General features: G+C 34.9%; 3 protein-coding genes across 3 annotated transcripts in view; all 3 read right to left on the reverse strand.

Moving 5' to 3' along the window:
• Window positions 1–22,492, reverse strand: part of LOC135849512 (G-protein coupled receptor dmsr-1-like) — a 387,918-nt gene that overhangs the window by 53,233 nt on the left and 312,193 nt on the right. The gene's annotated exons all lie outside the window — the stretch shown is intronic.
• On the reverse strand, window positions 8,185–11,515 carry LOC135847873 (uncharacterized). Its single transcript, XM_065367608.1, has 6 exons — window positions 11,308–11,515; window positions 10,863–11,006; window positions 9,378–9,525; window positions 9,151–9,259; window positions 8,838–9,071; window positions 8,185–8,735 (listed from the first exon to the last, which is right to left on the reverse strand). Exons 1-6 carry the CDS (start codon window positions 11,414–11,416, stop codon window positions 8,580–8,582), a joined length of 900 nt encoding a protein of 299 aa, XP_065223680.1. The 5' UTR covers window positions 11,417–11,515; the 3' UTR covers window positions 8,185–8,579.
• Window positions 16,553–21,788, reverse strand: LOC135848423 (fatty acyl-CoA reductase wat-like). The gene is made up of 7 exons (XM_065368325.1): window positions 21,762–21,788; window positions 18,327–18,475; window positions 17,891–18,193; window positions 17,656–17,797; window positions 17,470–17,591; window positions 17,109–17,366; window positions 16,553–16,956 (listed from the first exon to the last, which is right to left on the reverse strand). The coding sequence occupies exons 1-7, from the start codon at window positions 21,786–21,788 to the stop codon at window positions 16,848–16,850; spliced, it is 1,110 nt and encodes a 369-aa protein (XP_065224397.1). The 3' UTR covers window positions 16,553–16,847.

Below are 22,492 nucleotides of genomic sequence, written 5' to 3' on the forward strand. Positions count from 1 at the left end.
CTACAAATAACCATAGTACATAAATCCACACACATTGCCAAAAGATGGGGAAAACTCAAAACTGCGCCAGTAAACTTCCTATCACTTCTGCACCAAATGCAGCTATAAGGAACCTTTTCAAGCTTCTGGCCGAAGGTGAAACTAAATTATGTGGAGTCCGAAAAGTTGAAAATGCAACATTGGTACTAGGCAATGTAGGTTCTGGGAAATCAACATTCCTTCAAAGAATTACTGGATATGACGACGCTCTGTTGTCAGCCACAGATGATGGTACTAATTTCTATATAGTCAATTCCTTCATAATAGATAATACAAGATTTCCAGAACTGGTACTAGACATACATTCAGGTGCTGCATATTACGACCTGCCTGGCTTCAAGGATGACAGAGAACCAGCTCAAGATATAGCTATAACATATTTCATCAAAAAAACAGTAGATGACCTTAAACAAGTAAAAATTCTCATACTGATAGATTACAGTGCATTAACCCCTCAAGGAACAAGAGGTGATTTTCCATCTCTTTTACAACATGTGACAAAATTTCTTCACAATGTTGATAAATATAAAGATGGAATTGCACTTATTGCCACAAAAGTTGAGTATCCTAATATCGAAGATGATAAGATTATCTTGAGAATAGCAGAATTCATCAACGAAGAGAAACATCAATTGGAGAAAAAACAAGATAACAGTGGTGTATACTCGGATACATTGAAGCTTCTCTCAATCTTGTTACAACAAGATGGAGATAAGTATCCTAAAATTGGGATTTCTAGATCACCTAATGAGGGAGGACTCTTGAGTGAAATTCCAATCACAAAAGAAAACACTAGAAAGATCAAAATCATGCTGCAAGAACTGAAATATGTTGAAAAAAATGAGTCAGATTTTGGTTACGTTGTACAGAAGCGATCACTGGTAGATATTGAAACCACCATGACCATAATTAATCACAGTATTGATGCTGAAGTACAAGAAATTGGCAAAGAAGTACAGAAATATCTATCATCAGATGGAAATCAAAGCTACGATATCTCGAAACAATTCAACATCACGAGTTTCAGACATGATCAATTAATGAAAATAAAATTGAAAGCAAGTAATCAAGAAACTCTTGAAAAATGTGTCCAAGAAGTTGTTAAGGGTAGTACGTTGATGAACATCCACTCGATATACCAACAAGCAGTGATGACATTTGTCAATTATTCATCATTCGTACAAAGAGTTGGTAATATCACCCAGCTCAATCAATTCAAATGTGCTAATGGATTACAAAAATGCCATCGATAACTCGATGAAATTGAAAAAATGGTGGAATTTTCTAAACAGACTGTACGACAGATTATCAGATTATGAAGTACTAAGAGATTCCACAAATAATATGTGTATCTCATTTGCTGACAATGTTGTAAAAGTGATAGAGGCCAGAAACAATACTAAATTGCCATTTGATCTATCAGCTTTGAATAAATGTTACCCTAATTATGAGTCTGAATTTGAAGGGATTACACACATTATGGGTGATGAATCAAAATTGAAAACTATGGAAAAAATTCTGAATTCAACGTTGAAAAGTAATCAAACTTATTTGTGTGAGTCTAACAAGTTGGTAATAAAATGACACTACATTAAACTAGATGATGTACCCCAAATCCAAAAAACAAGCTGCGCAGAATCTCCCAAATTTATAGAAATCTTTGCTTTGGGTGAGATATTCATCAACACAGATTTTAATAAAACTGGAGAATTATTGCAACTTTCCATTGTTGCTCCAATATGGAATATCATAGGCCTTCATAAAATTACACTAGATGGTATGTCTGGAGAGCCTCATAGCCCTAGAAAAGCATCCAATGGGTGTAATTCAGGAGAGAGGAGTTCAGATGGTGTGCCAGGATTACCTGGAGGACCAGGAGGGAATTTCTTAGGAATAGGTGAGACTTTCAAGAATTTGCAAGGGCTCACCATTTCTGTCAAAGGAGGTAATGGAGGACCAGGACAGGATGGTGGAAAGAATGGAAATGGTGGATCTGGGGGTATTGGAGGATATTCAGGGAAGATTATCTTTGTTCCTGTCTCATCCTCAGACGTGGAAAATTTGCATACAGTTTCAGGAATGGGAAGTAATGGCTTGGAAGGTAAAAATGGTAAAGGATGTGTTGGAGGAACAAACAGTAGTGATCTGGAAGTGAAAACACCACAGCTTAGATATCCTGAACAAGGTAGAAAAATTTCAAACCTACTGTACATTGTAGATAAATACAAAAATTATACAATGGAAAACCTCCAACAGAGTGTGAGGGAATCTTACATGAGGGAATTTCTTCAGAAGTTGGAGAATGATGACCGTTTAAAAATGAATCAACCCCAAAGATGTCGTCGTTTTGTTGATGATGCTGATCAAATGCCAACCATCAATCATGAAAATGTGCTTGGGACAAACAATAATTTCAAAACTTCATATACTCCAATGGCCTTGGAACCTGGTACCATCAATACTGGTGATGCATCTGCAAAAAGTGCAGGTGTGCGTATTAATTCACCCATCAATTTTGCAGTCAATTTAGTCTACAGATTCATTGGGCACTGGAAGTTCTTTAGCACCAGTATATCCAATTATGGATTGGTTAAAGGTGGTATTGAATTTGTATACAGAGACTCAAAGCCTTCAGACATCCATACCACAGCTGAGGGAAATACTAATCATGCAATACAACCAGAAAATTTCAATGTTAACGAATCTTTGATGTTGGCCAATTTTGCCATCAGGTGCATCACTAAAAAGAAGTTTTACAACAGCGAAGAAAAATGGATGGATTTATCAGAGGTCAAAGCTCGCGTGCTCAATATTATTACACATTTTGAAAAAATATTGAGTGATGTATCTGTGCGGCATAATTTACCTCCAGAATCTTTGGAATTTGATCCGGTTACGTTGATATCCAAGCTTGAGAAAGAGCTGATTTGTCAAAACTACAAAAAAGTGGCTGGAGTGTTGTACAAATCTATTGAGAATAATGTTCTAATCAACAATGCTCAGTTTCATGCCCATCTGCTGCATAAACTTGATGAAATATTGGAGAGGCAGAAGGAAGATCATTTTAAGGACCTTCACTTCGGGTGCAACGATAATCTTGGATCACCCAAAATATGTAATGTACGTAATTAGAATGGAAAATTGTTTCAATCGTGACTTGGTATCAGCTTGAAGTGAATAACTTCCAAAGCTTTGAACAAATACCTAGTATCTTGGGGAGTTGAAAATAATATGTAGGACTTTTGTAAATTTAATTTTAATGATTTCGTTTTCTGTGAGTTTTGTTAACGATTAAAATGTACCTACCTATTTAGAATTAAAAGGCGGGGGTGACTATGGAAATAAATTGTTATAATACCTAGTTTTTTAACTGTTGAGGCGATGTATAGAAACTAGTCTTATTAACAAATATCAGAATGCCCAAAATAGAGCAATAAGTACGTATTATGTTACTTCGATTCTTCTATCTTTGGAATTCAGTTCACTTGACTTATTTTGTTTCAGGCTTTCAAAGTTATTACTATTTGTTTTCTTTCAATAAATGACAGCAACAGCAACCACAATGAAAATTATTCATTTGTTTTAAGTAAATTGTTTGAACAAACAAGGAAAACGAAAATGAAATGTGAAATGCGCAAATGTGTACTTTGAAGGGTTCACACTTGATTGTCCTCCAATGTGAAAAATATTGCCATAATTGAATTCTACGGCCCAAAAAACATATATTTTGATGTATCACAAGGCCATATTTGCTGAATTTATTAATACTCCCCTCACGCCACATCCCCCAAAGAATGAAAATTTTGAAAAATTTCGGTGCCTAAAAATCATCTTAGCCATAGAGCATTCCATTGAACTGCTTGAAAATAATTTTTAACCCGATTTTGTAGCTTTTTATGAGAATTTATCCCAAAAACATGAAATTTGTCAAATTTGCTCCCCTTTTAACCCAGTCTGGCGAGACTTTGGCGGCACTTATGGGCCGGCAGACTGATATATACGGATTCAGCGTGAAAAATGCTATAATTAGGCACTAATTTTAGCCGTCAGTTTTCTCAGCTGAAAGTTCAGAAAAATTTTGAACTTTTGAGCTTTCACTGAGCTTTAAAGCAGCAGCTGCGGATCGGCAGACCAAGTGTTTTCAAAATAGGGGTATGAGTATGTATAATAACTCAGAAATCAGCTTGAAAGCAGAAAGATGAACTCGTTAAGTAGTACCTGATTCGAGATTGTGAAAGAGCCACAATCGCTTTTTCAGCAGTCCAAATTAATTTCCACACCATCTGGAGAAATGATTCTTAGATTCTGAAGTAAGTAATCGAAAATTGTGTCAGAGTCTCCAGAATGGATTGAAATTGTAAAATTTGGATTCGGGGCTTCGTTTTCAGATAAAAATTTTCCAACGAATAGAAAAGTTTTGATTTTGGAGATTTTTTCCTTATGAATATTCTGTTCAAAAAAATGCACTCGAGGTATCTGCCTGGGAATCAACTGAAATGGGCCGAGGATAAGCCACAACTCAATTTTTAGATGCTCAGATTGATTTTCAAGCCTTCTGGAAACATTTTAAAATTCTGAAAGAATCAAAAATCACACCCTAGAGGCTCCAGAATAACCGGAAATGGTGAAATTCGGTTCGCGAATGTTGATGTTGATTACGTAAAATGGTTTTTATCCTAAGTATTTTTTTAAAATCTGAAATTTCCAGAATATGACTGGAGGCTCTAAAATAGCTCAATTGTTGAAAGTAGGATATATAAAGTACCTAAATGTCAACTTTGCAACTTCCTTTATAGAGCGGGAAAATAACGTAAAAAAGCAGTGGCAAAAAGGAAAAAATTGGCACATCAATTTTTTCTTCGGGAATGTGTTCGGATGGACCCTCTGAACCACCAAAAAAAAGCCGACTCTCCTATCCCTGGAGGAAAATTTTTTAGGGGGCTGAAACCGGTTCTGATTCACGTTTTTTGCGTTTTACTCCGTAAATATTAGGTTTTTGAGAAAAACTACCATGACGAAAAATGTTCCCCTTTGAATTCTCGACAATTTGATGCTACACTCGATACCCTTTGCTCAAGGGGGGTGTCCAAAAAAAGGGGTGGAAAAAGTAGGTGTTTCAAAAAAGGTCAGTCCAATAAATTAATCAAAATTACCACTTAAAATCATTCGTTTTGGCTCAAATTTTTTTTACAAAATCTACTCACCCAACTACTAATAAAACTATCATTGGTTTGTCTTCAACCCTCCTCGGGGGTTCGTGAGGGTTGCTTGATTTTTCAAGTAACACATTACTGAATCATATATTTGAAAAAGAAATCTGGACGTGCGATATATCGAATAGTATGTTTTCGAGGTCGCTGAATACGAATATGTACTCATTTTTTGCATACAACCCCTCAAAGCCCCTCTGTGCCCCAAAATGGGGGTCAAAATTTTGAAAAATCGTGAAAAGTCGAGTGATATATCGAATGGTACGTTTTCGAGGTCGCCGAGTGCGAATATGAACTTATTTTTTGGGTCCCACCCCCCAATGTTCCCCTGTGCCCCAAAATGAGGGTGAAAATTTTGAAAAATCGTGAAAAGTCGAGTGATATATCGAATTGCATGTTTTAAAAGTCGCTGAGCACGAATATGAACTTATTTTTTGCCTACAGTCCCTCAAAGCCCCTCTGTGCCTCAAAATGAAGGTCAAAATTTTGAAAAATCGCGAATAGTCGAGTGATATATCGATTTGTATGTTTTCGAGACACTGAACTGGAATATGCACTTTTTTCCTGCTCTACTTACGATCCCTCAAAATCCCCTTACGCCCCCTAAATAGGATAAAATTTCGAAAAGTCACCAAAAAACGTGTAATACGTCGAATAGTATGTTTTCAAGATCGCTGATTACGACTACAGACTCATTTTTATTATTTCACTCATTTTACTATTCAAACGTCCTACTAACGCCACAAAATTATCCTCAATGTCTTTAGTAGGCAAGATGTCAATCTTCTTGTCTATCTCAGTGTTTTCATTTCGATTGTTTTCCTGTAAAGTTTTCGATTTCATTTTTTACAGTAGACTCCCAATTATCCGACTTTCAGGTTATCTGGTACGAATTTATCCGACTTACTTTTCGCATTATCCGACCCACCAAGGTCGGATAATCCAAAAAACATCTAATTTTTGATTTTGGAGTGTAAATAATAATGCAGGATTCAGCATTTTGTATTCTAACGGTGTTATTTTCCTTGAAATCGATCCAACTTATCTCAAAAAATTATAATTTGAGTCAGTATTTCATTGTCTTTTATGTACAAAAGTACGTTATTTTTGTTTATTAGTTATTTTTTCGATTCTTTGTTCCTGCTTTGAGCAAAAACTTGATTTTCTGAATGAAAGCTTGTCGTCTCAAGGTTATGCACTTCATTTTTAAGGCTTAAAACATCAATTTTGGATTATCCGACTTTTTTGATATCCGACCCACCTTACACCCCCGATTAGGTCGGATAATCAGGAGTCTACTGTATTGGCTACCAATCGAAAACAAAATGAAATCATTTTTTTTTTGATGGAAGAAAACATCGAAAATTAGTAGTTCGTAGTTCGTGTTTTTTTAAAAAAAACATACCATTCGATATATCAGTCGACTTTTCACGAGTTTTCAAAATTTTGACCCTCATTTTGGGGCACAGAAGAGCTTTGAGGGGCTGTAGGCAAAAAATAAGTTCATATTCGTACTCAGCGATTTCGAAAACATACCATTCAATATGTCACTCGACTTTTCACATTTTTTCAAAATTTTGGCTTTTTTTTGGGGCAGTTGGGAGCTGTGCGGGGTTGGGCCCAAAAAATAAGGCCATATTCGTGCTCAGCGACTTTTAAAACATGCAATTCGATATATCACTCGACTTTTCACGATTTTTCAAAATTTTCACCCTCATTTTGGGGCACAGGGGAACATTGGGGGGTGGGACCCAAAAAATAAGTTCATATTCGCACTCGGCGACCTCGAAAACGTACCATTCGATATATCACTCGACTTTTCACGATTTTTCAAAATTTTGACCCCCATTTTGGGGCACAGAGGGGCTTTGAGGGGTTGTATGCAAAAAATGAGTACATATTCGTATTCAGCGACCTCGAAAACATACTATTCGATATATCGCACGTCCAGATTTCTTTTTCAAATATATGATTCAGTAATGTGTTACTTGAAAAATCAAGCAACCCTCACGAACCCCCGAGGAGGGTTGAAGACAAACCAATGATAGTTTTATTAGTAGTTGGGTGAGTAGATTTTGTAAAAAAAATTTGAGCCAAAACGAATGATTTTAAGTGGTAATTTTGATTAATTTATTGGACTGACCTTTTTTGAAACACCTACTTTTTCCACCCCTTTTTTTGGACACCCCCCTTGAGCAAAGGGTATCGAGTGTAGCATCAAATTGTCGAGAATTCAAAGGGGAACATTTTTCGTCATGGTAGTTTTTCTCAAAAACCTAATATTTACGGAGTAAAACGCAAAAAACGTGAATCAGAACCGGTTTCAGCCCCCTAAAAAATTTTCCTCCAGGGATAGGAGAGTCGGCTTTTTTTTGGTGGTTCAGAGGGTCCATCCGAACACATTCCCGAAGAAAAAATTGATGTGCCAATTTTTTCCTTTTTAAAACCGCTATTTGCCCGCTCTATTAGGTAAAAGTTTGCGGAAATTTCAATGTTTAAAAATCTACTGGGGCCTCCAGAACTGCTTAAAATGGTTCAAAACTGTTTTCAATAGATTTGCGAGATCGATAACAGGACTTACGAGTATACCAAATTAGCTTTTCAAATCAATGTGACGAAATTTTGTTTCATTTCTCATTTTGGTCCGGAAGATTTTCGAAAAATTCGCTGAAGTGTTCGGAATTTTGGCTGGCGATATATTTTGTCCGTTTTTTGATTTAGCTTTGCTTGGTTCAAACGTTTTTTGCTTGTTGGGAAACCTAATTGTTGGTTTCATTGGTTGCTTCAGTGTTTATTGCTATTCCTATTTCTCTTCTTGTAATTATCTCCTTATGAAAAACGGTTTTAAGAGAAAGTAGTGATGGGTGAAATCGTTGTTTTTTTCTTCATTATAGTCTTGATTATTTGATAAAGGTAAAATTCATTAATCCATCAATTTCGATTAATATTTATTTTATTTTTATGAATTTTATAATTTTGTAAAATTAGAATTGAATTTCATCGAGGAGAGTCAATTTCAAGTGATATTTTTTTGTTTCAGGTACACATCAATTCCTTCTTGGATTTTGAATCGTTTAAGCAGGGTGAGTAATAATTGACTTGATTTACAATTGTAACTTTAGTGCGATAGCATAGGTATTAACTAAATTGGGAATAGGGATGTGTGTACAAATATACCTACTTGATAATTTTTTCTAATACAAGATACCTAATTGTCTAATTAGTATTAGAATATCTGTCTGAAAATATGTAACCGGTAAATAATGTAGACGAGCATGGTGAAATTTTCTCGTAACTATGGTTTTGAAAATATTGTTTCAATTCAACTTTTCATGCGAAAGATGCAACTTTTTCCATATTAAATATGCTCCTCAAAAATACTACGTCGTTAGTTTTTATAACTGGACGATCCCCTTCATCTTGGGTTTTCTGTTTGGTAATCAGTTTCGTATCTTCGTCTGTTTCTATATTCGTAAATGCCTCGAACTGTTGCAAAAAAAAAAAAGTCGTCAATAACGAATTACCATTATTCAAGATATCCTCCCATTCTCTAAAAAAAAATGTAGATAAGGGTATCGTTTCACTCACTTGGTTTTTGGATAAACTAAAGATACTCTTGTTGATTATGGTGATTGTACAGTTGTATGTTTTTTCCTGCGTTACATTGGTCACTGACCCCGGATACGCGAAGATTGCTGCAGGATCGAAATCCAAATACCACGAATTATGTTTTCCCATTTCAACTGATGTACTTCCGGGTTTCTGAACTTCTTTCAATTTTTCTTGAAATGGTTTAAATTTTGAGTTATCTTTTTCAGCGTCCTGTGGAAATATTTAATCGAGTGTTCAATTCATCATAATTTAGGTATTTTGTCTATTTTTCAGCTGTACTTCTACTTACTGCTCTGAAACGCATTCGAATGTCGAGTATACCGTCAGACTTTTGCAAAGAATCGGTATACGAACGATACTTTGTATTGTAGTATAATTGCGAAACTTCCAAAGGGGTGCTGGAATAATTTATAAAATTTTATTACTCTCTGTGTCGAGTTAACTAAGTAGCTACATACATACATAGGTGTAGGTGTACTGCATCTGTTTTTAGACATCTTTGTCAAAGTTGCTTACCTATCTTTGTCATTAATTAATGTTCCTGCTGTACCAGTTGATTTTTCAGCCCAGTAAAATATGGTTCTCGTGTAAACGAACAAATATCCAGCCGTAACTGCTCCAGCCGCAAATAGATCGGTTTGAGTTTCGAGCAGTCTCACTTCAACTGTGAAATTTTGTAAAGGTTTTTTTAAAGATGTGAATTCCGAAAAAAAAAATCCTAGTAAGGGGGAAAATTCTCATATTTGTCCTTATTTGGAGGTCAAAAGGGTCTATATGTATTTTGGTTTTTTGCTATAACTTTTTAAACCTCTCAGCCCTTTTCATTGAAAATTTGTTTTTAATGATTTACCTAGGTAATGAGGTTTAAAGGTTCGTTAGTGAATATTGACGAGAAAGCAGTGGTATAAAGAAGTGAGGAGGAGGAGGGGGTTCACCAGATTTTCTGAAATTTTTACCCTGGACCTTCCTCCCCTCCAGCATTCTTTGATTTCCTCCAAGTACTTACGCAATTTCTTCCCTATGTAAGAGGGTAAATAGACTTAATACATTGAATCTCAGTAATGTACTTATCGATGGTTGCTATTGTGTTGTTTCCTAGAAATATCCCTTAGAGTATTTCTGCTAAATACTCACCGGAATACCTCACATGCTCGGCTAGGGCGTGGGTAGGAAAAGGTTGCTTTTACACTCTTAACAAATGATCATACACACCATAAATAATGACAAGTTATACACAAGGATAATATTTAATGTGTGCAATATTAACAACACGTTACATGATTAGTACACTCGTATCTAATATACAAATATACTCGTTAACATGACACTTTCTTATAATTAATTATACACCTGACAGTGTTACACACTTTGGTGTAGTTAGGCTGGAAGGCTTCCTACGGCGAGGATGCCCGATAGTATTCAACGATACATTCTTACCTGTGGTGGTGATGAGTAGATCACTACTCCTTCTCATCAAACTGGCTCAGAACCTAATCCGAGTCCACCGGAATCCTTAACATAAAGTAAACACTAATTAATACTAACTGACTAAAGCTAACACTTAACACTCGAGAGGTAAAAACTTATACTTAAATGACTGCATTAACCCATTAACCGTGAATAACATACCCGCGTGCACTCGGATACATTACTGGCGTTCTGTACTCTCGTCGCTTGGCTCGTACGGCTAGCTGACGAGAATACAACGCAGTGTTGCCTTAGTGCAACGCAGTGTTACCATGTGGGCGAGCCCTATACATACCACGTACGGCATAGTAGTATATCACACCTACTTTCTCAAATTTCCCAACTTTTTCCAACTCATCCAATTTTCCCCAAAAATTTCAAAATTATCGCCTGAATTTTTCTGTTTGAAGAAGAGGACGAGACAAACCCCTCCTCCCTCCTGCCCATCACTGTTTGGCAAGCTTCTGTGAGAAGATAACGTAACACTTAATTACATATCTACTTGAAATTTACTTAACTTAGATACGTAGATACCTGATTTTCCTGTATTGATCAACAAAGCTTTTTCACCAGCTCCGTTACCATTTCTAATTAAGTTCGCTTCCATAAATCCAGATTTGAAAGCTTTATCGGTTACTATATTTATGGGTTGCATACGATTTCCATGATAATTAGCGACTGAAAATAAACATCGATGGTATCGATATTATCGAAAATATTGCATTCGAAAATGAAAAATGACTAAGGTTTGATTCAGAAGGAATGATACGGTTGTGGGGGGGCGGGGTGGCAAAAGTGTCGGAAAAAAGTGCTACGTATGTACTTAGATTGTAGATTCACAATTAATTTTGTATGCTTCGAAAGAGCGTCTGAGAGCTGAACTCCTTCAAATTCGATCTATGTATGTGAAATCAGTGCACCAGCGCATCACACAATCGTGTTGTAATCATAGATACATATACATTATACAGGTACTCACTTGCTATTCTCGATTCAGCCGAAATCTTACCCGTTGCAAGTAGCACCAAGAAAATGATCGCTCGAATGTTATGCATTTCAACTAACAACGAACATCTAACCGAATGCATTATGCACGAAATAGTGTCCAATTGCGTAGGTCAAGTACTACCCACTTATTGTGGATAAAAGTAAATTACCTACGTACAACCTGAGCAAGTTGAAAAAATTCACTTGTCAAAAAACCAGCCTAAAATGAATACCTATCTTTGTAATTAATGACTTTACCCATTCACAATGAGGTTTGGCCGCAGTGGTTACTAAACCTTAAAATAATTTAAATTCTGCCTTATCTCTAATGCGTTTGAGGTTCTCGTATGCGTGCGTTTTTCATTTTCAATTGTTTGTTTAAATGAGTCGTATTTTTTGGACGTGCGATATTGTAACCGTCAAATTAAGCGAAACTTTCCAAATCCTCGTCAATTTTTTCCTCAGCCCTACCAAATTTTGAAATTGAATAAACAAAAAAAAAAAATATGAAAAATGACAACATGAAACTTGACATTGCAATAATCTTTAAACTCTTGACAAAAATTAGATGCGTTTGTGAAAGATTTGCTCGAAAATTACGAATCCTTCGAGAATCACTGCAAATCACTTAAAAATCAAGTCAGATATTGCAATATACTGTACGAAACGAAACGTTGATTAATCCATGAATAAAAATTGCGAATGGTACGTTCGCGAACGACATGCTCAATGGAGAAAAATCGTTCGCGAACGAGTGAATCGGTGAAAATTTAAATTCAGTCGACGAAATTCGAATTAAGTAGTTTTAATCATACGGTGAAAAACTAGACTTAATTCGGTAGCGAACGATTTGCTCAGACTGGGCTTGGCAATTGATTCATTCGTGAATGATTCGTTCAGAATTGACAAGTCGAGAACGACGGAAACTCTACAGTAAAGAGGACGTGGCAAGAATTGACATTTTCAAATCCATTACATAAGCTGAAAGTTGATTCGTTTGCGAACGATTCGCTCAGAAACGCTGAATCATTCGAGAACGACTGAATTCGTGACGAAAAAACTGAAAACAATCTTTGTTCGTAACCTATAATCAATGAAAGTTGTGAATGATTCGTTCGCGAACGATTTGCTCAGAGGAAAAAAATCGTTCGCGAACGAATGAATCCCTGAAAAATTGAATCAGTAACATGAAGGAACTCGACAGTGTTATAATGCCAGCATCGTCTAAATCTGGGCTCAATTCGTTCGCGAACGATTCGTTCAGAATCAACAAAAATCACTCGAGAATCTACTGAATTATGTTGAATTCGATTCATGGAGAGAAGACAGGACTCAGCGAAATATTATATATTTTTCAAGCCCATCGACTAAAGTGGGAGTTGATTTATCTGTGAATGATTCGCTCGGAAACTATGAATCATTCGAGAACGACGCAATCACCAAGTGACCAAATCAGATAATGAACGACAAGACAATAAATATAAATCAAACATTCAATAATCTATTGATAAAAATTGGGAATGATTCGTTCGCGAACGATTCGCTCGTAGAAATCGTTCACGAACGCATGAATCACTGAAAAATCAATCTAGGTAAAGGGTGCACATTTGATCTTGGATACACAATTCAGGAGGGGCAAAAAACTGTGAATGATTCGCTCGCGAACGATTTGCTCACTGGAGAAAAATTGATTCAAATTCTGCGAGAAATTAGAGTATTTGGACATAAATATTTTTCGAACTATTTCTTTGAATTTTGAGCCCAAAATTGGGTCATGGTTTCTGATCTTTATGAAAACTGTTTTGAAGAAGTTTGATTTCCGGTCACAATTTGCGGTATTTCTGGAAAAGGTGTCTTGCGACCTGTCAAAGCAACTTACAATTTTCAGATAAATTCAACCTACCTCGCCAAAAACGTCTTTTGAACATTTTTTAAAAATGTCGAGTCAAAAGTTTGGTCGTGATTTTTAACATTTTTGAAAGTGGGTCATTCCACGTCAATTGGACCAAGAAGTGGCGGAGGGGGGGGGGGGGGGTTCGGAGATTTTTTTTGAAATTTTTCCTGTGGAAAGACCTTCCGAAGGGTTGACCAATGGCGCAAATCGCAGCCCTCTAGCCTATATTTTTAAAGGCAGCCAGGGGGTGTCAAAGTTTTCAGTGAACCTAAAACATCATCCATTTCAGCAGTGGATTACTTGATAACCGCGATACCTACCAAAATGGAACATTTTCCCATAGTTAGGGGTTTTGAAAGGCTTTTTGGTGATATCATAAAAATCAGTGTTGCCACTTTTTTTCGTACAAAAAATTACCTCAAAAAGTTTCGAAACGTAGTTTTCATATCGTTCCGACTCTCAAAAATTCTGAAAAAAATATATTATGGACAACTTTTCATACTGAACAACATATTGAAAAATTGGGATGGTAACATGTTGCAAAGTTGATTTAAAAAAATTTTAAGTTTGCGAAAAAATGCGATTTTTTTTATTTGAAACATGAAAAAGAGTTTTGAGTGGCGAAGTTGATCCATTTGACCCCTATTTTTACGTAGATATTGAAAAAGTTGAAAACCCCCTTTTACTTACTCGATGAAATGAACTCCTCACAAAAAAAAACAAAATTCGAAAAAATTCAAAAAGTGAACAAATTTTCATTTTTTTGTTGTGAGTGTAATTTTTATCAACTTTTTCATGAAATACGTAAGAAAGAGGTCAAAATAAGACAACTGAATAAATTTAAACTTTTTTTGATGGTTGAAATTGAAAATTCAATTTTCGAATGAATCACTGAAAAATCAATCTAGGTACAGTAGGGTGGCCCTTAAAAAAATTTTTGGAATTTTTTTTGGGACACCCCCTAGTTTGGTGCTGTTCTATGAGAAAATGACGTACACAAATTTTTAGCTCAATCCATGCATATTAACCCGTGCCGCACGCCCCTTTTTGAAATGTAAGCATCAGGCGCGCGAGTTCAGGATTTCTCCACGATAACGCGTGGGGAATGAGACTCCTTGTACCCCGGTCCTTTATTTCTTACATGTTGTAAGTTGGTTGTTGATTCCAGGTAGCTTATCAAGTTCTTTATTGGGTGTATGCATGCATAGGAGGGAAGAGAGATATGTCCTTGAAGATCAGTGTTTGGTTTTCCCCACTATAGAGATCAGTTTGCTGCCAAAAATTGCCAAATAGTACCATTACTTTTTGTCCATTATTCCTAAAAAGGCTTGAAGTCCATTCTGTTAATTTACCATGAAAAAAATCTTGCTACATAAAAAGTTTCGCTTTTGAGCTGAGAATTGCTATGAAGTCCTGCTTTTTCCTGAAATTATTGTCGCAGTCTCGTTTTCTATCAAAATGGCAAAAAAGCTCACATTTTACCAAATTTATGTAGAATTTTCTTTTTTTGCCAAAATCTGCTAATAAGAATTGTGTTGTTTTTTGCATCAAAAAGCTCCCACTCTTTTCCAATAAATTGTTCTAATGTGTAGTTTTTTGCCAAAAATCCCTAACTAACAAACAAGCCATTTTTTTTGCTGAAATATTCAAAAGTCGCATTATTATTCTCAAAAATCGCGAAATTTTCAATTTTTAATCCAAAATTGCCAAAAAGTACTTCCTTGGCATGTACCTAATTGCCAAAGAGTCCCGCTTTTTGCTAAAATTATTGAATTTCATTTTGACATTTTGATTAAAAGTGAAAAGTTCTAGTTTTTTTGGTGATTTTTTTGTGCATTAAAATGTATTGCACATGTTTTGTCACTTTTTTGGTTACTTTTTCGAGTTTTTTGGGTTACTAATAAATGAATGCTGGATTGGCCTTTTTTTTTTTTTGGAAAAAATGAGTACGAGCCCTGCAATTTAAAAAAACTATTGATTAAATTTTAAAAATAATTGCTGATATTAGAAAAACCCATTGTTTTGAAGTAAATAGTTCTATTTTTTGAATTATAAATTTTCCAAAACGTTTGTTTTCAGTTCGCTTGGGTCGTTTAAATTGAAAAATTATATAAAATAATACATAAAATAAAAAAAAATCGAATTAGTATTGTATTTTTTTTCCAAACAGTATCACTCCCTTTTTTAACATTTTATACCCATCAATTGGGTTAAAATCTTGAGTTTTGTCTCAAGAATTACAAATATTGTCGGCAAAATGACATGAACACCTCACCCCAAGCAGCATGACTTCGAACATCCTCTAGTTAGGACAAACCCGAACGTTTAAGATTGAAAAAACAAGTTGAAGTTGAGGCGCGTTAATGTACGTTTCGTTTGACACGGGTCTGTAGTGGAATAGTACTGAGCTCGCGCGCGTGACGCTATCATTACAAAAAGTGGTGTGCGGCACGGGTAAATATGCATCGATGGAGTTGAAATTTTTTATGCGTTATTTTCTCATGGAGTGGCACCAAACTAGGGGGTGTCCCGAAAAAAATTCAAATTTTTTTTTCCCACCAAGTATAAATAAGGGCCACCCTAAGGTACAGGGTGCATACTGCATATTTGATGTTTGATTTTAGATTCACTTCGAGAGAGACAAAAAACTGTGAATGATTCGTTCGCGAACAATTTGATCAGAGAATTCGAATATTTGAACAAAAATTTTTTTCTGAATTATTTCTATGAATTTTGAGCCCAAAATTGGGCCACGATCTATGAGCTTTATGAAAAAAGTGTCATGCCACCTATCAAAATCAAATTTTTCGAGAAGTTTAAATACCTATTTCGACTGAGCCATGATTTTCGGGATTTTTTAAGAACGTCTCGTGCGACCTATCAAAGTAGAGTGAAATTTTACGAAAAATTCAAATTGTTTTTCGACAAAAATGTTCTTGAAGAGTTTTGATCCCCTTAAGCGAAAGTCATGATTTTCCGGATTTTGAAAAAGGTATCCTGTAATAGGTCAAAGCAGGTTAACATTTCGCAAAAAATTCAAATATTTCGCCGCATGTGTCTTTTGAACATTTTTGAAAGGTTTTAAGACGTTCACAGTTGAGTCATGATTTTCGAGATTTTTAAAAAAAGTCATGTGACCTATCAAAATGGGCTAAAATTTTGCTAGAAATTCAAATCTTTCGATATAAATGTTCTTTGAGCAATGCTGAAGAATTTTGAGCCCAAAAATTGGTTATTTTTTTTATTTTTATTATAATTTTAGATAGATTGAATTATGTTTAGGTATCTATGATGTATAATCTTACTAATCTTTTGTGATATTCTTACAGATACCGTTCCGTTCTTTTCCTGGATGTTGAACCATTCAAGGGTGAGTGAATTTAACATTATACTTATTCATAGTTAGTGGATTGGATTACTAGTGCGAATTTTTCGGTGAAAATTCGAAATTCCCGAACGGTAACAAGAATGCTGTAAAAAGAAGGTCTGTGATTGCGAGGGTATTTTATTGAATAATAATTCCTCAGTTAAAGACACCCCGATCTAATAGAATTTAAGTCACGAATATTTATTTTTTTATGGAGAAATACAACCAAAATGCAAGCTAAACCACAGGTAGGCAAAATGTCTTCGTAAAATCAACCAAAATAATATGAAAAATATGGATAATAGATGTAAAGCTTCACTGCCAAACACAGGAGGGTCAATGCAAGTAATGCGTAGCCAACGTAATACGAAAAGAGTATTCTGAAAAACAAAGAAAAGAAAAAACATAAATTATCAATATTAGAAGACTTTCATATTTTTTCTGGAACTGTTGGACTTTTTCCTCATATTTTTAATCTAAACGTAATTAAGGATTGAAATTGTTTTTAAAAAAATGCAAAACAGAGACTTACGTATTTCGTTTTTGTTGGGCTTTCCGTATAGTATCTTCTTTATCGCGGGCTAAATACAGACGTACTCCTCGAGTAATTACTTCAAAATATTGCTCGGTGTTTAGATCATCTAAATTGCAGTAAAATAATTTTTTGTCTTTTTTGGACAACGTGGACCATATTTCATTGATATTGTTATTGGTAACGGTCCATTCTTGGGTGAAAAAAGGTATCATCGCGGTTAAATAACGTTGTAATTTATGGTAGTATTTTTTGAATCTGAAATCGAGGAATGATTATCTAGTGATGCTGGTACCTATCTGAGTGTATTTTACTGATTTTTTTGTGGCAAATTTCTGATAAAAATTTAGTCGTTTTATACCTGGTATTTTGACGAATGAGTATTAAACCCGTGTCCAGTAAATCGGGAATAATCAAATGTATAAATGCTAGGAAACGATATATCACGTAATTATTGATCAATCTGAGATGTGGCAAAGACACCTGAAAATTACAATAAAATAGCAAATCATTCATGTTCGAAAAAAAAAACCGCCAATCTGCCTACCATATCGTTAAATGGATATTTTTCCACTGATTTTTTATGTTCGTTCATTAAACTTCCCCACGTGACTCTGAATTTGGTGGTACAATTGCTGTAGTTAATTATGGGTACTTCGAATTCAGATTCGTCGAATGATTCGCTCTCCCTACGTGAAAAAAAACCGGTTGGGGTCAATAATTAAAAAAGGGCGCGAAGAAAAAAATATCTAAAAATTATGCAAAAAGGTAGTCATATTTACCATGATTTACTCGTATAGTACGCAGATAGAATTAAAGCATTCGTGCAATAATCTCCTGGTACAATGCAAGCTTTACTCGATTCATTAGCACATATAACTTTTGTAATACCGAGACCGTGACCTTTAAGAACTCCAGCCACCCCGTAAGAATTATTAGTCCATCCTGGAGCAGGTTCTTTATAACTGGGTAAAACTGATGCTGGTCTAAAAATACAAAGGGGTAATTCGGAAGCTTTCTCACGACACAAATCTTCGGCTATCGATTTTGTAAACATGCACATATCCGGATTTGATTTCATCAATCTGTAACAAGTAGATACTCTGGGTAATTCGAAGGAAAAACTTTAAAAGGTGTTTTAATTTTCAGAAGAATAAGCTGGTGAAAAAAGGTTTTCATCTGAATTTTTAAGTGTTTTGAAAAAATTTAGCTTGATACCTGGGAGTGATTTCTTTCAGTATCTTGTCATCCAGCTGATCAATTAGTGATAATAATTTACGAGGTTTGACCGGAGGGTCGTAGAATTCTTCCTGGATGAATTTTGTTTCCGAACATGGCGAATATGCTGTTGAAACGTACACGAAAGCCTGAAATTGAATAATAAAATCGCGAAATGATTTATATACGAATGTTTTCGTTGCTTAGCCTGCACCTTTGATGGTCTGTGCTGATATTTTTAAAATGAGGTGAGGCGAGGAAGAGGTTCAAATGGACAAAATTGAAAATAAAAAAATGGTAAATTTGCTCAATTTTTTCCCCATAAAATTGATACTCTCAGAGAGTTAGGAGGGAAGAACTCATTGCCTAAAAGTATTGCATTTTTTCTAAATTGTCAGTCCTCGCTTTTGCCGACATTTTCAACAAAAAAAAAATCACTTTTTTATGATTAAATTGCAAAAAAAAGTATCACTTTTTCGACAAACGCTGCAAAAAAAGCCTCACTTTTTGATATATTATACATATTTACAAAAAGTCTTGTTATGCCGAAAATCAAAAAATTTCGTCTTTTACCAAATTGCTCAAAAATCTTTCTTTTTGCCTAAAAATTTACATGCAAAAAATCTCCTTTTTTTGCTCAAAATTACTAAAAAGTTTCACCTTTTTTGCGAAAAATTGTCAAAATACATATATCTGGCTTGTGATAATTTTTACGAAAAGCTTTGCTTTTTGCTGAAGTTGTCAAGATCTCGCTTTCTTGCCGAAAATTGCCAAAAATTTTCACTTCTTGTTTCAAAAATGACCAAAAAATTTCGTATCAATACCAAACAGTTGGGAAATAGACTCTTTTTCTTGACAAAGATTTGGAAAGAATCGCATTTTTTTTACCAGTAAGTAATTACCAAAAAGTCATGCTTTTTGCTAAAATGGTCAAAGTAACAATCGGCGTTTCTTCATTAGATTTCAATTAGAATAGTTCAGTATTGTTTCGTAATTCTTTTTTTTTTTTCATTTTTGATTGAAATATTATGGATTTTTTTGTTATTTTTTCTACTATAAAAATGTTTTGAACTCACAAGAGTATTGTAACTTTTTTGGTTATATTTCTATCATTTTTTGCTTATTTTTCAAAACTTTTTCCCAATTACTTTTATTTATTTATTATTACTTTTTTTACATTTTTTAATCGAAGTATTCTGACTTTTATTGGTATTTTTTTGTACCTACTATAAAAATGTTTTGAGAGCTCATATCTTGTAAATTTTTTGGTTATTTTTTTGATCACTTTTTGGTTACTTTTAAAACCTTTTTCCAAGTCACTCTTTTTGGAAAAACCTGCGAGTGGATTTTTGCTCCTTCGCTGTTGATACGAGTTTCAAAAACCAGTTTTAGCGTATTGTGGCCACTTCTCCCCCTTTGTGGATCTTAGTCTCCCCCCCCCCACAAATCGGTTTTTGACCAATATATCGAAAAGTATAATTCCATTTGTCATTTTTACATTTTTTTTAGTAAACTTCAATTCACCTCACATACGTATATTGGCAAATATTGAGTCTTGCTCAAAAATGGTTAGAACGAATGCTGTTCTACATCAAATTTTCCATCAGATGAGCCATTGATCAATTTTCCAGTCCCAAGGGGGTTGGACCTACCCCTTCTGACCACTCACCATTCAATTATTTGCCAATATACGTATGTGAGGTGAATTGAAGTTTACTAAAAAAAATGTAAAAATGACAAATGGAATTATACTTTTCGATATATTGGTCAAAAACCGATTTGTGGGGGGGGGGGGAGACTAAGATCCACAAAGGGGGAGAAGTGGTCACAATACGCTAAAACTGGTTTTTGAAACTCGTATCAACATTCCATTCGACAATTTTACCTTTTTTTAGTGCTTTTCAATTCATCTCACGTGCGTATACAGCCAAATAACTGAATAGTGAAGGGGAGGAGGGGGCGGGGTGACATTGTGCTCCGCTCTGTACCTCAGAAAAACAAAGAAAACCATCCCCCGTACCATTTTGGAACGATTGAAGGTATTACAATCAATATTAACCATCAACATTATGGCGCTACTCCAAACCTCCTAATGTTCGAAGCGCCGTAGGTCTACCCCCCCCCTTGGGGCTGGAAAATCGATCGATGGCTCATCTGATGGAAAATTTGATGTAGAACAACATTTGTTTCAACCATTTTTGCGCTGCAGTCAATATTTTTCGAGATTTTGGTCAAAACCCGATTTTGGGGGGCTAAAATCCACAATTTAGGGGAAAGCTCACCCGCGACAGCAGGAGACTCCTCGGATTTGTTTTTAGGACATCAAAATGGACCAGTATACCAAAAATCAGCTTGCCACCTACAGATTCACGATACCCCCTATTTTTTTGCTAAAGTTACTGGACTATTGTTACATCACGTTTTTTGACGTTCCAACCCCCTCAGCTCGGCCCCTATCAATGCTAAGAAAAAAATGACACATTTTTGAAATCGTCGTAAAATTTCGCAACTTTTTTATTTGAACTTTTTTTTGATAGCTAAATTCATTTACTGACAATATTCGTTTGAATACGTGACTTTAAAAATTTAGAATACAAAAGTTCAACTTTGGGAACCACTGAAATGTGGGGTATCACTAAATGAGAATGGTCATGGGTAGATATTTCAAGAGTGATCCAATACGAGTTATTTGAGACCACAAGCACCCCCCTACCCCCTTTTGGTTGGGATTTATTGGCCAAAACAGATGACAACGTAGGTGCTCAATTTTCACAACTTTGGGAACCCCTGGATCGGTTTTGCAATTCGATCTCAAAAATGTAATGGTGGTTTCGGGGTCGGGAAATGATCCCCTTTCGAGGAAATATCGCGAAAATTGTACATATATCTTTCCGGTCTCATTGTTTTGGTAATTTTCACTTTGGTACCCGTACTATTCATTTTGAAACTTGAAGGTAAAAATGAAATGTACTTACATACGTCTCGTTTCATTGTAAAAATTTTGAAATTGCCAAATTTTCATCATAAAAATTCCAAAAATGAAAAGAAAATGATCAAAAAATTCATATTTTTGTGTCTGAGTATTTTCCAGAGTCCGGTGGTATTTCGAAATGAAAATTTTCTCATTTTTTTTTCAGATATCACAATAGTCACGATCTTCTAATTTCTCAGTTCAACTTCTCGATTAAAAATGTACGTTCATCTTCTTCCGAAGGTTAAAGGGTTTTTATGAATTTTAAAATCATTTTCAGAATAAATTAACTTTCTGGACGAGATGGTTTTGATTTGGAATTGATTTTTGGACAACAATTACCTAAAAGTTAGAGCATTTGCAGTCTAATTTGAAATCATTTCAAATTTTTTGTTTTTAAAATAATTTTAAATCGGGTCAAGTACGAGTTCTGTAGGGTCGTATTTAAGCTGCTTAGTGCTTACCTTTAAATTTTTCATGCTTTTCGCCATATTGAGTAAAATATCGACAGATCTGACATTGATATAACCAGCCTTTCGTAAAGCAGCGTCGTAATTGACAATGGAGGCGATGTGGAATACGATGTCGACTTCGTTTTCAATTATTGCTCGATCATTATCCGAAATACCTAGATTATTTTCGTAGCAGTCTCCTTGGATAGGTCTAACCTTGGTTTCGTAGTCTGGGTTCAAATCTTTGGCTCGTTCAAAAATCTACCAAATAAAGATCAAAAAATAGTTTAATACCTAATAAAGATATTTTCAAAAATAAATAAATAAATAAACGAAGAAAGCTGGAATACGAGTACATTTATAAGTAAAAAATAAATTGCTATTACCGGATTTTGAAACATTACTCTAACCCTATCTTGGACACGTTTTCCTGCCTTTTCTCTGATTAAAATATAAATACGATGAATTTCTGGGCATGAGCTGTAAAATAAGTGTATCTTTGAAAAACAAGTTTTGAAAAAGATTCATCAATTTTTCTAAAAAATTTGAAATAAACAGCGTTGAAAGAATCAGCTTAAAATGGTCTTTCTGAAAATTTTCAAATTCATCAAATTCTTGCTAGGTGATGGATTTTTTCCAAATATTTTTTCATAGTTGACAATTTTTTGTGGATTTACTCGTATTATAATTACCATAATAATTTCGAAAGCAACATTTGGCCCAGGAAACCTGTCGCTCCGGTG

Source organism: Planococcus citri, chromosome 5 (assembly GCF_950023065.1).
Source record: "Planococcus citri chromosome 5, ihPlaCitr1.1, whole genome shotgun sequence".
In the NCBI taxonomy this organism is placed as follows: domain Eukaryota; kingdom Metazoa; phylum Arthropoda; class Insecta; order Hemiptera; family Pseudococcidae; genus Planococcus; species Planococcus citri.